This window comes from Takifugu rubripes, chromosome 21, assembly GCF_901000725.2.
Source record: "Takifugu rubripes chromosome 21, fTakRub1.2, whole genome shotgun sequence".
Taxonomy (NCBI): domain Eukaryota; kingdom Metazoa; phylum Chordata; class Actinopteri; order Tetraodontiformes; family Tetraodontidae; genus Takifugu; species Takifugu rubripes.
The window spans coordinates 7,727,838-7,744,642 of record NC_042305.1 but is presented as its reverse complement, the minus strand read 5'-3'; the positions used below and the strand labels follow the sequence as shown (position 1 = coordinate 7,744,642).

The 16,805-nt window shown below is 44.3% G+C and overlaps 1 protein-coding gene across 2 annotated transcripts; it reads right to left on the bottom strand.

Annotated features, from left to right (window-relative positions):
* Window positions 1-267: 267 nt before the first annotated feature.
* Window positions 268-16,805, bottom strand: mmp11a (matrix metallopeptidase 11a). 2 transcript variants are annotated; one of them, XM_011615532.2, is made up of 8 exons: window positions 16,548-16,805; window positions 8,554-8,780; window positions 5,738-5,881; window positions 5,116-5,249; window positions 4,726-4,964; window positions 4,384-4,588; window positions 2,658-2,918; window positions 268-2,550 (listed from the first exon to the last, which is right to left on the bottom strand). In XM_011615532.2, exons 1-8 carry the CDS (start codon window positions 16,662-16,664, stop codon window positions 2,432-2,434), a joined length of 1,446 nt encoding a protein of 481 aa, XP_011613834.2. In that variant the 5' UTR covers window positions 16,665-16,805; the 3' UTR covers window positions 268-2,431. The 2 variants fall into 2 exon arrangements, with proteins under 2 accessions (XP_011613834.2, XP_029685752.1); XM_029829892.1 differs by having other exon boundaries at window positions 16,581-16,805.

Genomic DNA, 16,805 nt, shown 5'->3' with positions numbered 1-16,805 from the left:
ACAAACGTCCCCCTGGGCTGCCGTGAAACAACCATTGTGAAGTTTTATGGATGTTTCTGGAACCCTGTTCAGTTTCATGAAGCATTTTAAATGCATTTGAGAACTCTGCCATTATGGGAGCGTATACCACAGCATGTAGCCAATAAGTGGTTCAAACTGACATCAAATGAGATGTAAGAACAGACTAAATTAAGCTGCAACTCAGTGGAGAAGCTTGATTTTGTCTTCATTTTCACTTTAAGGTAATCAGACAGAGATTAAAGGTTTCATTTAAAATAAGTTTTAATAGAAAGTTAAAAAAAATGCACCGTTTCTACATTTCAATGACAAGAATACAGGTTACACGTGAGTAAAAACAAAGACATGTACAACAAACTGTTGTTTGGTCATAAATAGTTTTTCAAAGTCGAGTTCACCGGCTAACAGTTGAAATGAGAGACGGAAGTGAATCAAACGTCCACAGTGTCCTGCACTGAGAAACTAACATGACAAACACAAGCGTCTTGCACCTTGAACCTTCACATTTCAAGTGCGGCCACCAATCACGGTCAAGGCAGAGGAAGTGCCAAATCAGCGTGTCTCAACGTGAACCAAAGACCCAGACTGAGGTCATTACACAGGTTGTTTTGGGTCTCTCCAACAGTGGAAGAAGTACTCTGATCCTTTAGTAAAAATACTGCAGTTCATCTAAGACCTTAACTGAAATCAAAAGATAAAGCATATATGACAGACAGATTGTTAATACTGATGCACGAAACTGTGATTATGTCACTAAACTATAAATATGGAGCCTGAAAATAATAATTTAAACATTTTCCCTTGAGGTCACAAACCAACAGTTACCGGTAGTTCAGTGTGTTAAAGCCCAAATACATCAAGAGAGTTCCTAGTAGAAACCCAGTGCTGGTTTCAGTTTTACCACACTGATCGTTGCAAGTGTGAGGTTTAACCACCAAACTGTGGAATGAACGTAGCAGGAATAAAAACAGTCTGCGTCTGAAATGGCAAAATGAGCAAAGTCAAGACTTTGACACACTTTGACCATTTCCCGCACTTTCCACCAGCATCGTCCATCACATGAGCACGATTCCAGTAATTCAACAAAATGACCTGAGCAGCAGAGGAAGAACCAAATGTTTGTTCTGATGCACCCGGCAGCTGCTGTCCCTGAATGTGTCGCACTAGTAAAGCGCCGCTTCGGAACCTCCTGCAAGGAGACGGCAACACTCCAGATGGCGTCCTGGAGTTTTTAATGGCCTCCCCACCTCCGGACTGACACACCGTAATGGGTTTTTGTCTAAATTCCTCAAACACTGTTTAATTTTATCCTTTGTGGTTATCCACACTTACCAAATATGAAAAATGAACAGAATATATCTTACATTTCAAAAATCTTACACACCAATACTTTTGCTAGATTTTTTTTTTGCTTCTCGGAGAAAACTGAGGTGAAACGGTTGATGACCAAAATAAAGCGAAACAGCACCAGAAAACAGTAAAAGGTTAAGATTAGTGACATTAACCCGTGTGGATAACGCTGCTATTTGCACCTCAGTGAACGTAATGTGCGTTGGCCTGTTATGTTAGACGTGACTGTAGGAGCATACATTTCATGCTAGCACCTCATCAGAGTTGTTATTCATTCATCCACATCACCTTTGTTGGCCACCCTTCATCCACCTGCTGCAGCCTTTTTAGAGCAACTAATCTGTTCATCTCAATGCAACCAACTCCAAATACGTGCACAGCAGCAGCAGATGGAACTGCGCCTTTATGTCTTAGGAGTGCACGTGTCTTTAGATGGATGCAGAAGATTGGGGGCTCAGTGTGGGAATAAACGCTGCTTGACAGGAGGCGTTCCATTGGTACCCAGAGCAGGACCACCCACTCAAACCAGCAATGACTGCTTAAATGACAGGTTTTCAGATGTCTGTAAGTAATATAATTATCAAAGAGTTCTAATTAAAGATAAATGTGAGTCAAATTCCCAGGACACTGGATGATTTAAAAATGTCTAAAATATCATAAACGTCAGTTAAGTTAACATATTATAACAAAAGTTATCTCTTCCAGCTTTATAAAACAGCTGATAGAGAAATCTACCTTCTTGCAGGCTGACGCCACTCTTCAAACACTCCCAGGAGGATCGACAAGAACATGGATGATGGTGAAAAACTTAAGAGCTGAGGTTCTTAACCCTGGACCCAGATCTCACTCAAAATAAATATGTGTATAGCTGCACAGGAGGTGCCAAGTCTGAGGAAACAAACCTTGATTTTCCTGAGAAGATGCTGAAACTGGTGAGTATGAACATTAGGAGTAAAAGTTAAAGAGAGGGTTTCATCACTTTGAATAAGTCTGATCCGAGATTTTCCTCTTCAATGCCAAAAAAATCGGGGGGAAATGTGTTTCTGATTCTCCGCAGCCTAACTCACGCGTTTCTACAGTTAAAAAAATCCGCACCGACATAGCGAGGGTAGCCCTCCAGCGAGTTCATGCCCACCGGGTCGAATTTCCAATACTGTCGTCCTCGGATAAAGTGGGCGTAGCCTGAAAGAGAAGCAGAATAAGTGGCGTTTATTGTCACTCAGTGAGGCGCTCCTGCACAGGCAATGTGACGATTCTCCAAATCCCAATACACCAGTGTCGCTTCGTACCGTAAATGTCCCTGAAAGAGGCGTCCACATCGTTGGGGATGCCACTCCAGTCCTGCATGCTTCTCGGATAGGCAGACTCCACACGGTTTTGGTGGGGGCTGAACCTCCAGTAGCTGCCCGACCTGAAGAAGTAGGTGTCGTAGGTGGAGTCGTGGCCCCAGCGTAGGGCCGCCTGGATCCCCGATGCCGACAGACCCAAAGTCCTGATGGACTCTGGTCCCCGGATCTGCCGCTCAGCGTCAAACACCCAGTAGTTGTCACCTAGATAGAGAAAAAAAAAAGAGAGGGTGGATATGGTATGAAAGGGTTTTTAGCATGAATTGAGGGCATTTGTGCTTCAGCGCATCACCATCAAAACAAGATGGCTGATGTGCAGGACAAGCACAGTTCAATAGTTGGTCAGGACATGTCCATGTATGAAAGTGTTCTCTAACAGACCTTAGAGCAGGGGTGTCCAAACTTTTTGCAAAGAGGGCCAGATTTGATAACGTGAAGATGCCCGGGGGCCAGTAGATCCTTCTGATGTTTTTTTAACCAGAAAAGTTACATGCAAATGCACACTATTATAAAACAATTTTCATTGTCACAATTCTCTTTATTTTTCAAATGGCAGTGTAACCAAATATAAGCCACTCAGGCAGATGTGAACAACTCTAAAAACACAATTCTGCCTTTAATTCATATATGGAGAGTCAGATAGCATTGAACACTGAACTGTATGGAATACCTTAAATTTCCATGAGTTTGATAAATGTAATACAAAGTTGTCTGTTATCATTCAAGTTTAAAACAAGTAAATTTTGCTCTTGTCTTTTACAAGATCTACAAGAAAGGAGGAATTACATTCTAGTGATTTATTTATTCTGTTAGTGCCAGCGGGCCATAAATAATACATTGTAAGACTGAAGTTGCGGGCCGTATGAAATCTTACCGCGGGCCGTGATTGGCCCCCGGGCCGGACTTTGGACATGCCTGCCTTAGAGGCTGAAATGTTTCCAACATGCAGCTTAAAGTGGTTCAACTAGATTACAAATCATGTTAAGCTGCAGGAGCTCTTTCATAAAAGCGAGGCATTTAAATGCCAAGATATTGTCCCGCTTCGCTCCCTATAAATCACATCAAGTATTAACGTGAAAGACATTTAATCTCTGCTGCGACTGCTAAAACCCGATCGAGTGCACGCAGCTTGTTGTGCATCATACATACCAGCCATAAGCTCAGCCAGATGTAACAGTAATTCAGATTCCATGTCTGCCTCAGCATGATCAAACCAACAGGGCGAACATGGCTCAAACGTCACTGCTGTGTCCAATTAAGCACTTCCTGGCGGTTAGATTTAATCCCCGTCCCGTTTCTTTTTGTGTCATGTTTAATTTGAATGATCAGTTGGTGCTACAGTGTAGATGACAGCTGATGAAGCCCTGCAGCGTCTGGCTTCCCTCTTCCAGCCTCTTTGAAGGCATAAGGTTGGATAAAAGCAGATCAAAGGCATCAAAAGGAGCATCGCCACCATGAACAGGAACCCGATAATGACATCAAATATTTCAGACATTCGGGTGAAAACAGCTGATGTTTGTGCACACCAGCAGTGTGTTAGACAGCATTCCAATAATTTCACAACTGTAATTTCATTATCCATCACACCAGTTCGAACGTGCCCGACAGTGCATCACACATTCCGAGAATCCCCGACCTGCACGAGACCGGCCCGAACCCTCCTGCTCACCCTGAAAGAACCAAATGTTTCCTGTCTTGTCTTCAAATGCGGCGTCGATGTTGCTGGGAATCCCTCGCCAGTGACGGGACGCCAGCGCCGGGTAGCCGCTCTCCAACTGGCCGTCCCTGATCCGCCAAACGTAGCCCGACCTGAAGAAGAACAGCTCTCCTCGGATCATGGAGACGGCATCAAAGTCCGTCTGGCAGGCATCGGGCTGGAGACGAGGAAGAGAACCTGTTCATCATGTTAAGAAACCCTCATGCAGCTAATCCTGCTACTGTCAGCAAATTCTCTATAACTTTGTACAATTATTCATTCAATCATCACTGGTTAAAATGGTGCCCTGCTCACATTGGTGACAATCTCATTGGTCTCTGGGTTTGCCGGGGGCGGAGGTGGGGGCGGTGATGTGGGCAGAACTCGGGGGTGAGCTCCATACAGATACTGGATGCCTTGCTTGTCATCCTCGCTCAGCCTCAGCGGGTACGAGAAGGAGTAGTACGCAGACATGACGGCCCCCGGCTCACGGGAGTGCTGCAAGCCCAGGACGTGCCCAAACTCATGGGCAGCAACCTGGAGTAGGTCCGTGCCTGCGGGGGATGTGGAGAACAGTAACAGATTTTGCTTCATCATCTTCCCCCATCTGCTCCAAACTGTCTGGTTCAGGTTTGCGCTCTTCAGCGACCCTGTTCAACTTTCCCACAGTTGCAGCTGGACGGCTGCTCTCTGCTTACCACTCACCCATGTGGTTTCCAAGGGTCCATGACTCATCGTAATCAAAGTGGATGTCACCTTGACGGTGTGTTTTTGGGAAGAAGGCGTGAGCAAGAATCCCACCCGGGCCATCAAAGGGGAGGTTGTCTCCATGCCAGTACCTGCAGGTGCATAAATCAAACACATATTCAAACCACTCTGAGGTTACAATGGTGGGAAAACAACCAGAAACACCTTTAAAAAATCCAGACACCCAGCTGGAGAATAGAGCAGCCCCCATGTTTACATCTCATTTTTATAACTTACTATACATTCAAGAAATACTCCTTTCTGGACATATGAGGTTACTCAGATGCTGTCTTTGGCTACAATAATTTGCAGGGATGCAACAGTTCAGGCTATGGAGGATAATAAAAAGGAATAAATAAATGCTTTGATAAGCACCCATAATAGATGAAAGAGTGAGTCATTTCAATGACAAAGATCTCCCATAAATCAGCAGTTTTGCATCTATTTTGAGTTAACATCTGTTGTTCCTTGTGGCCTTCTGAAGTATCTGTGCTGCTGAAAGATCCTTAAGCGTTTCTGCTGACTCATCTTTTTGAACCGCTTTGAAAGTCTTCACACACACACACAATAACACACACACCTCGTGAAGTCAATGCGAATGTCGGCTTTCCCGCTGTGGACCTCAGTGAAGGTGAGCGGCGTGACATCACTCCAGATTTTCAGCGCCTCTCGGAACACACGCCGGACCTTCTCCTCGCCCATCTGCCAGGGGAACCGCACGATCCTGCCAGGGAGCAATACAGGTGTCAAAGCATGTATGCAGCGTGCACGGTGGCAGAGCAGGACCACCAGAATCGCAGTCCTTCCTCTAATCTTATCTCATCTCATCAGCTGTTAGCGATGCCTTCAGGATCATCAAAACATCACACCAGGTTTTCCTTCTTTTTCGCTTTGATAAGAACCACCTTGGAAATATGGGAGGGCAATGTTATCTCACCAACCGTATATACAACAGTACATACAGTAGCATCAGGTAAGAGCATTGTCTATATCCAAAACAGATACATTTGCTTGGAAGACACTTAGGAATAACGACCATGAGGAGCTGACTTAACCAGGAGTTGTTGCTTAAGGTGGAAGAACTTCAGTCTAAATATGCAAAAGTTGATATTTTCCTGGCAACGCCACAAGATTGAGACAAGTCTGTAGTAATTTTGCTTGGTTTGAAGGTGCAGCCTGCGGCTTTGACATCCATCCTTTCATCCATCTGTTGTCTTTAACAATATCAATCATCACATCTAAAAGTTTTTGATGGAATCCATGTTCTTAGTCATATGATGAGCAGAAACCTTCAGCCCTGATGTTGACAGCATATTTTGCTGATGAGGAAAATCCACAAACTACCTTGATACCAGATGGGTGTATTTCAGTGGTTTCAGGCGTCTGTGCATATACCGGTAATCAGAAATTAGCAGTGAAAAACAAAATTAAACTTTACGACTGACAACTTAACGAGTCGTGTCACGAACACAAGAGGATGCATTCAAGTCTGTCTGTCCCTTCCTGACATCTGTAGAAACATTCTAGCACGCATGGAGGTCGGACCTGCGTCAATATTTATATGAATATTACACACTGACCTTTGACCCTCTCCGTTTACCCAATCCCAGCAGCCAGGAGTGCAAGTGTCCATCCAGGTCTGGAGGAAAATTCTGCACATGTGCAAACACCTATAAATTCACCGGGATACCCTTGAATTTTGTTACAGCAGATGGAGAAAGTTTTACCAGGGTGATTTGTTTACTAGGTGCTAAGAAATAGCTGAAGTTTGTCATGTAAAGAGTAGAGCATGACAAAAAAAGCTCGCTTAGCTTAGCAACTACTTTATTGAGCTGAATTATTTACTGAGATATTGAGATATGTTCTTCTAAACCCAGTTGTGCTGAAAATAAACATACGTCTTCACTTAAACATGAAGTGCAACTGGGCAAACACGGCACAAAAGAGGTGCAAAGAGATTTTTCTAAGGGCAAAGTTCACATACTGTAGAGGAAAATAATCACAATTAGTGTAATTATATTTATGATTGTATATCACAGATGTCATCAAGGAGCTTAGAGTGGCTCTTTTGCAGAGACAGAAGCTCTTAGGCGGAGTTGTGGGGTAATTGTTGCACGTCACATTACTTCTGTCTTTCTTCTTTTCACGGGATTCCCAGCTAAAAGCCAAGTCTTTGACTCTGGATGACACGCAACGCTGACTGCAACTGGACGTGAAGCTTGATGGTTTGGGGGATTTGCAGGCTGAGAGCTCCGTTTTAGTGTTTAAAGCCTTTAAAGCAGCTCCGCCGTCGGCTCACCCGACACGACTTTGCACCTCATGTCGGGGCTTGCCTCAGAAGGTCCAAATACTGCATGCTCTAAATAAAATGTAAGGCACAGGCACTCGTTAACCTGGCTCCATTCTGTCAGCACTCACATTGTCCACCCAGAATTATATGCCGCCTTAACGGACTGTTGATCCTGGCTGACCACATCGCTCTGTCAGGTGTCGCCTCAAGGGGCCATTTATTGGTGCAGTCAGACAGGCTTCATTAGCCTGTGACCAATACAGATATTATAAGAACCCTTGTTCTGTCTTGACATGATTTTAGACTTAAACAATGCGTACAATGAAAAGGGCCCCGGGAGACACAGACAGAGAGGCAGCAGCCGGCAAAAACTGGCCAGACGTTCAGTGGTGCCAAGACTGGAGATGAAAGGAAATCAACAGCCCCCCAAAAAAGACTTGATTTTCTGCAAACTTGTGCAGATTGTTCTGTATGTCTCCTCTGCAGTCATCACATTCTTGGCATTGTAGTAATAATGAGCGATCATACATGAACATGTTTTTCTTTTAAACCTGAGCTCACTGATTACCGTTTATGGCTGTGTTTGGGTCGAGCTGCTCAGATGCATCATCATTGTCCCACAGAGACAAGCGCGATCGTTTATCTGGGGTCAGGTTTGTGAGCTCAGCTCACCGTCTGTCTGCTGTTGCACAAGGGCCATTTTAGAGAGCTGCTGACCGATGCAATTAAAAGAATGACATGCTCTGACAGCAACCAGCAAAGGCGGAATAGTAAAACAGCGGGCAATCCGTAAGGCCCGTGGACATGCGTTCCAACAAATTCCTGTTTTGAAACTTTAATGATCACGATTGCTCATGTGGGAAAATTTCCACTCTAGGAACTTGTTGGACCAAGTTAATCACAGAGCCGGTTCACAAGAACACATCCCCAGATCATGCTTATGCAACACAGGCAAGAGGAAGGACACCTGGATGCCACCTGGTGGCCAAATGTGATCCAACAACTTTCTGAGATGAGCTAAAATGGATAATAAGTCTAATGATGATTGCAGGAGTAATGAATCCAGATAATTTCTATGAAAACAATCAGGACAACAATTTCTGTACCTGTAGGTGAGGTCAGTCCTGTCCAGACGTCCTCCATACAGGACAAAGCGCCTCTGGCGGTTTCGCACGCGATAATGGACCTCCTTCTGGGCCGGGTAGTCTGGCACACCGCAGCGGGGTCGGTTCCACGCACTGGAGCTGTTGGCCGGTAAACTCGCCTCTTTAATGGAACCCTGAGCGCGTGGAGCCTTTCCAGCCTTCTTCAGCTCCGGGGTCTTCTCAGACACCTGGAACATGGGGTCAGTTTCTGTTCAACATTCATCAGAAGGACAAAACACGGAGAGGATGACAAATACCGTTGAGTCACAAAAAGGTCATCAGCAGGAGGAAATTAGAGGATTAAAGGTTGACGGATTAGAAGAAAACCAGGAGGAGAAAAAAGAATGACATGGAGATTCTGGTGCTGCAACACATTCATAATCAGGTCAGTGAGCCACGATGTGTCCTAGTTAAAGGACACACTAACTACCAGGGTGTTCCATTTTTCCTAATAGCCCTCAGAGGAAATGAGTTTGTTCATTTCCACAGAGCAAATTACAGAGCACCTCATCTGACCGTTCTCCACCTCCACATTCAAGCCAGGGAACTCCAGAGTGTTCTCCTCCCATCAGCTAAATTATATGCATTTCCTTTTCCGCCACTCGGCTTATGAAAAATCTGTGGGAAAAAGACACTATCGATAAATCGCATTGAGATTAAGCTAATTAAGTTGGTTTCTTTTGCAATCCTTAACTGGATAAAAAAAATAGTAAAATACTTTATTTTTTTGAGACGGTGGGAAAAATATGAATGTTCTCCTCCTATACAACTGAAGGTTTTGAGTGCACAAAGCAAACAGATGAGAATCAGGTCAGTTGGATCCAGGAGTCGTGGGCCAGCATGCAGCCGTCAGTCCAGGAAAATGTTTTGTTGTTTGTTTTAGCTGTAAAGCTCCTGAAATGTGGGGACAACATATTTATTTTTCCGCAAATGGTCTAAATGGGTTATTACGCACTTTAAACGGGTGTGTCTCCTCAATGCAGCTCCAACTGTATCAACAAAACTGATTGTTTATTCGTTTATTTAGACTGAATTATATGTATTTTGGTCATTAGTGCCTGTATCGCTGCCCATCTTCAACGACTACTAAAAAGGCCCAAAATCATCACTATTATGTAATTAGTTGATTGTGTTAAATACGGTGACTCAGCAGGACCCACAACAATTAAATTAAACTCTCCCAGGTCCTTCACACCCCTTAAAAACATATTCTAATTCTAAAATTACGAAATGGACCAAGTCTTTCTGAAGTCACCTAAAAAGCTTGAATTGAAATGAGGCTGGCTCGCCCAGCGCTGCAGGACTCAATCTAAGTTAAGGGGAACAAAACCCAGCAGGACTTGTGGAATGTGCCCCAGACTGCAGAAACACAGTGACTGATGGGTCTGGATCACACAACAGTACATCCCCCTCCGCAAGTCAGGTTTCACTTTGTTTAAAGGGGATTTTAGTTGTTTATTTTGCACAAACTTCCTATTTTCCAAGAGGGAATTTTCTCTATTACTAAGAAGGTTTCTCCGAACGCACTTATTTAAAAAAAACAGAATCTCAGCTAAGAACTCCCACGCTGAAGTGTGCTTGTTGCTCAGCTTGTTTATGGAGGTTTTGGGTGATGAGTCACATCAGAGGTTTGTCTCTCTGCACTGTTATCTGTGATCCTGCAGAATAGAGCCTGACAACAGAACTTCAGATAAACAACAAAAGCCTTATCGCGGTGTAAAGCCCGTCTGCAGCGTGTTGATGCCTCGAAACTGGGAAAAATCATACTGGAATTCAGTCCCTGTTGGTTTTTCCTGGTGAACATTTACAGGCAAAAAAAAGGCTCTTCTCTGGACATCCATCATTGTTTACAGGAAATCAGGGATAGGACTGACCTGAGTGGCCGTTGCTGAGGTCTTTGTAGGGGTTGTTACATGTAGTGACCTTTAGAGAGGGCTTTTTTTTTTCCTGTTGCTCTTTTTCTGGAGCGAAACTTAAAAAGCTGCATTCATCAGCAGCCTAAACAAGCTTATGTCCTCCGACCACCCACTCTGTAGGCTGACTGGGGTCGAGGTGTAAATCACCTGGATGCACACTGACCTGTGTCCTCAAATAAGAACCAGGTTAGACCTAAGCTGCCCGACCCCCATCGGAGAGCCGAGGAAAAAAGAGCGTCGGCTTTCAGGGCCGTTAACCTTTTGGCTAAAGTGGAGGTTGTGCAAGGAGACGCCATTGTGATTTCACGTAGGGAGAAGAAAAGGTAAAATATGTGGTTACAGAGGGTAACCCACCCCCACCACCCACACCGACACCCTCCTGTGCGTCAAATGGACCGCTTGACCAGCCTGCCCCCGCAGCCCAGTAAACCTCTAAACTGGTCTGATTCCTTCTGGGTTCAAAACAAGAGTTCAAGGTCAAATCCCAACAAACCCGACATTAACATTGCCTAAAAAAATTTGTGTAAATCAGGATTTTACTGAGATTTAGCTCCCAATCTCTCATACTTTTTTAGTGGATCAATTGCGTCAACTTGATTTGAAAAATAAGAACATGGGCTAGAGGTTAATTTACCCTCAGGATTAACCCTCATATACAGCATTGATATTTAAGGTAGGATTTAATATAATTCTTATAAAGACACACATATTATATGATTAATGAAAAAGGTATTAAAGGATTTCAGCGAGCCCATTGTTACCTTTTCACTTTACAGCAACAAAAGTTATTTCGGAGTTTAATTCCTGGATTCTTTTTTTGTTACAGCCAAAGATTTTAAGACTAAATGAATAAAGAGGTTTTTGTTTTTCAAGCAATGGAGCCAAACTTGTGCTAAGCTAATTGAGCTTGAGAAATCCTCAAGATGTAATGGCTGAATCATCTTATGAGGTGTTATACCTGGAATAGACATGGACTTTAATGGCCTACGCAGGGCTTTGTGAGAATGACATCTTAACATCTGACTGAGCGCAGTGTTGGAATCTGATTAGGGCACCTGCACATCTGGTGTTGGAGTTATTTCTTTACCAAAAATGCAGAAAATGCTGCCTAATTTGGCAACGTGAATCTCGTAATCCATCCCGCTAATTTCACTCGCACCATAAACATTCACATGTGTTGTAGTCCTGAAAATATGTTATTAATTAATCAAGTATTTGCTGCAAATTCCATTAGAATTGAATGCTAAAATTAACTTCAAACTTTCTGTTCTTTTCAAATTAAACTGATCCAGCCACACCAGAATCTAATTAACTCTGATACCCTGTGATTAGAATATAATCTTACTTCTTGTCAGACCTAAATTAAAATAATTTGTTGGTATTTTATTCAAATCCCACCTGGATTAAACAAGCTCAGACACCTTTGATATATTCTAATCATTGAAAACCACCTGCCTTCAGTAACCCTTTGGCCCAAAGATGACGTAAAACTACCAAAGAACTTCCCGCTCAGCAGCTCAGAGTAGCTAGTAAATATTAGGTAAGTAGCAAGTATATTTAGAATTTCTGCTGAACTTCTGCTGAACCAGTATGTTTATGATGCGATCAGCGACCCAGATGCCTTCATGTATTTTTGTATTTTTGAGTTGCTCTTTCCTGTTGACATGTTCTTTCTGTGTGATGTGGTTGAGAGGGGACCTAATAAGGCACAAGTGCGTCCCCGGCCTTCTCACTGCTCTTGATAAACAGATGTGAGGTGATCCAAGATGACGAAGCTTTGAACTGATACCTCCTTAAACCTGTTCTTGTCCCGAAAAACAGCAGAATTTGTTACGACCTTCTTGACCTCACCGTTTCATTGTCTATGTGCAGGACTAGTTTGGAGAACACACTAAACTCGCTAATGCCAAAATTGGGAGGGGGTGTTTTGAATGCTAAACTTTGCACTAATGGGCCAATTTAGAGAAAATTGCTACCTTAACCAGCTTTTAGCTCTGTTGGTTTTCTGCAGAAACGTGCAATTGAAAGGCTGATGGCTCAAATCTAAACTGGATGGGAGACTTTAGTGCTTTATGCCTTTTTCCAGTAGATACCATTCCTCCATTTTGGAAACATCTAAAGCAAAGGCCACAATTACAGTAGCATCAACTTTTAAACTGAGGGTTTTCAGAGTGGAAAACTAAATCGTTCAGGTTTGTTTTGCAGTTGATCCCCAACAACAGCCAATGAGACAGAACCCTTGTGACCCTGCCTGCGTGGTTATGTGTAATTTCGGAGCAGACGACATTAAGTCCCGTCTGTCGGGAGGCTTTGTCAGGATGTTTGCGACCCGGGCGAGAAAACGGTGGCAATTAGCCCATCCTCTTCTGCTGACAATGCAAGAACCTTGTGATGACACACCAAGTTCGCGCAGTGCCCGAAGGTGTCAAGTCTTCATGCCAGGATGCACGTGAGTTAATTTGTGATGGCGGCGGTGGAGCGAGTGGGGGCCGTCCATTACAAGTGTGGGCATATCTGGCTTCTGGTTACAGTGATGACAAGATCTGTGGTGCAGGGAATCTGACAGTGGTATTCAGACAGTGCTGCGGAACGTGTCTGTACACGGCGCCTGTGAGGAGCAGCCTGACAACAAACCCGCCATCATCACTTCCTCGGGTCGCCTTGCTTTAGCCTGACATGAGCCGAAACCTGCAGGGGGCCGAACTCAACTCGGTAAACTTTCAAGTTGGCTTTCAAAACACTGAAGGAGCCTCTTCAGCATAGAAATGCACATCTCCCCTGGCCAGCGTTGCTTTTATTACTAATACATAGTCTAAAAAGCCTGTGGTCGGGTCCAGCAGCTGTGGTGGAGACAGAATAATGTTCTGGAATGTTTGGGGGGATCTCAGGATCTGAATGCCTGCTGAATGCCTGGATGCGAACAACAGAGACAGTGGCAGCGGTTATGTAGTGCCAGATTTTATCAGCCCTCTCACGCCGCTAAACCTATAAATCCTGAAAATCAGAAACAACTAGCAGTGATGGTGATATAAACCATATGCTTATCTCCTTCCATCTCTTATCTTTGCTGGCACAGGAAAATCCTCAGGCGGTGACGCTTCAGGCGAGAAGATCTTCGGTCCATCTGTCTGCAGGAGGGTTGATTCCAGCGTAGATCACCGTTGATTGATGGCCAATCACGTTACTATGGTTAGCGCGAAGATGGCGGCTTTAGATAAGGATAATAACACGTGTCAAAATGTCACAGATGAATTAGGGGTTGGTCTGCTTCAACCTTTAGTAAATCAGAGCTATTATTTGTCACTACGGCAGAAATGTCACTCTTGTCTGTTCCAGAAATGTAGCTGAGGTTTGAGGAGACTCTGTAGTAGAGGAACATGATAAAACGGCCACAGTGGAGAAAATGTGATCCAAATTAGTTGGCCTTCATAAGCTTCACAGTGGTTAACAATCCCCTGATTATATTACAGATGTGCAGCAGTTAAAACATCTGTGTTGTATAAAACTATTTTAATCTTCAGCAGCTTCACCGTAAACGACATAAAAAATTCTGGTTTCTTTGGTTGCAGGACACTTCTCACCACTTTCACCTGAAGGAGATCTTGTCTCCCTCGTATACCTCAGAAAAATGCTGAAGCTGGTTGACATGGAAACACACTCATATATTTGATAAATGGTGTAAATAATGTTCCGCCCCTACGGTTGTCACAGCAGTTACACTGATGTGTTAGCAGCTAGCAATGTGCTACTTCAAATAGAGCCAAGGTCAGGCAGCTTCCTCTGACCAGTTTCCATCTTTGTTTGCAAGAATCTACAGAAGTTTATGGTATAGCCCAGAAATAGACCGAACCATCAGTCCACTCAGAGGGAACTTTCTCCCTTTTTCCCCCTCAGTTTGTTAATAACAGACACACAATGAGGCCGGTTCACTGACTCAGAGATGCCTTTTAACTGCATCCCCCCGTCGTTTCCCATCAGCCCCTTGCAGGCTGGTGCAGCTGTGACCTAGATCTGCTCAATGGGAACTAAGGCCGGCACAAATGTCACCTTTGCTCTCACGGTCCTCCCACCAATCGTCTCTCTCATCGACACCATGAGCCAAAACAGCGAGGAGAAGTGAAGCTCGCTGGGGTTTTATTGACAAAAGCAGCATCAGAAAAGTGAGCTGCCGGCTCCTCCTCTTCCTTCTGAGAGAAAACAGGCACACTTTGAATCCTGCTGCCCCGAATGCCAAAGACTCGGAGGCCTGTCCAGGCCTGTGAAATCACTCACTCTTATGTCAACAACAAGAGAACAAATTGACAAAACTGCAGATTAGACTTTTCAGCGAAATGACCCGCAGACAAAACAAAAGTGTCACTGCAGGTGCAACGCAGCTCTGATAACGCTGCTCATGGGTTCAAACTACGACACAAAATAAATCGTCCCACAATGAGCTGTGCAGAATCGATATATATGTCATCTTAACCGAGCCTCCTCTTGAAGCCCACACACAGAAGAATAGCACGCCCTCTAGCTCGAGTCACCTTTGGACCTTGAAACCCTCGTAATTGAGAAATGATTCGATTTTTAGAACATTTTGAATATATTTGTAGTCAATCAGGTGATGAAGCCAATTTAAGTCCAACTGGACTCCAGTTCAGCTTTATTTATACAACAACAAGAAACCCAGAGCCTGACCTCTCCAAACAAGCAACACTGGGAGGAAACACTCCCTTTAAACAGGAAGAAACCTTGAGCAGGACCAGGTTCATGTGGTCAGCGATGCAATGATGCCACGGTTAATATAAAACATATTATAAACAACAAAAGGGGGGGAAGTGGTGATTTCATAGTTTTTGCTGGTAATGGATTCTGGAGGAGTCGACCTGGAATGTTTGCTTTGGACAAGGACAGGCTCTCTTCCACTCAGGTAAAAATGTTATTCTTAGGCAAAACACGGCTCCCTAATTCTCTTAACATTGAGTTTGATGGTGTAATTATTTTTCTGTCAATCTTTTGCCAGTGTTGCTCCGTGACGACTGACCGACTGAGGCTCACAAACGCTGCCAAAGTCTGGCTTCACTGCATTCTTCGCTCCGTCTGCATGTCAGCTGTTTGTTTGGAGAAATTATGTATTTTCTGTCTACCTATAAACAGGACATTCCTGTCAGGAGGCACTCACCGTCCTGAGTAAATAAAGGCCAAGAGCTCGGGGAAGTCATAATAGAAAACAGAAAACAGGGAGATACAAACAGAAGGGACAAACAGAAGGTGCACGAATTGGCCCTGGTGGATCTAATGGAATTCCAAACCGGCCAGATTCCAGTATAGGAAACAATTTAGGGCAGCATTAGCAGAAAATGCTATGAAACTATGATCTCCAAAACATCTCCACACCTCACACACGGGGAACCCTGTGCTTTATGATGTTGTTGACAAAATGCCTGTAAGACCTGTTATTAGTGTTTCCTGCCCCTCACACAGGGGAACTCAACAACCTTTCCATTTTTTAAATGCCTTTTGCCTCCTTCCCTCTCCCCAGAGATCAGACCTGCAGCTGGAATGAGGACAAGACCCAAACACGCTGCTGTCATCCAGCACGCATGCAGGGGTGAAGCCCTGAGGATCCTTCAGTCATGCTTTCTCTTCTGCTGAGCAGGCAGAAAAACTAAAGGCTGATTATAGTTGTCGTTGTGCGCAGACTGCCCAGGCTTTATTACAGTAGCAGGTCAGCTGTCTACGCGTAAAACGGTTAATCTACTCATATCTTAAGTGTCCTTTGACATAGTGCATTAAATGCAGACGTAAAACTATTATTCAAACAACAAAACAACGCGCGCGCACGTGTGTATGAGTGTGTGTGCGCGGGGGGGTCCATCTCAGGACAAAGAATGGAAAGAATGGAAAAAAGAAAGTTTAACTTTCTTTAAAGTAGGAGAGCGTAAATCTATTCAATGCATTCACTCGATAGCTCACGCGCACGCAAACGTCCAAAACGTCTCCAAACTCCGCTGCTGCTTCGACAAAGAGGAGCGCTAAAAGCATCCTCCGACTCACCGGTGCCACCTTGTACCTGCTGGAGCCCCTCACCGGAGAGCAGAGCGTGCTCGGGAAGCACTGCAGCGCCAAGACGCAGCAGCACATGAAGAGAGAAGCCCGCATCCTCAGCGCCATCGGGAGCCGCGACTGTTCCAGGCGGAGGCTGCTTCGCTGCTGTGCGGAGTCACAAGGCTGCGGGATCCGGGCTCGCTGCTCTTTAAATACACTCTGATTTCTTTGTTCTCGTAAGGATTTTTTTTCCTCCACATACACTTT

Coding starts and splice junctions, on each gene's coding strand:
- mmp11a (XM_011615532.2), bottom strand. CDS start 16,664: ATGGCGCTGAGGATGCGGGCTTCTCTCTTCATGTGCTGCTGCGTCTTG. Junction 5,250..5,737: donor ATTCGCATTGACTTCACGAG/GTGTGTGTGTTA, acceptor ATGCACCTGCAG/GTACTGGCATGGAGACAACC. Junction 4,589..4,725: donor CCAATGAGATTGTCACCAAT/GTGAGCAGGGCA, acceptor CCTCGTCTCCAG/CCCGATGCCTGCCAGACGGA.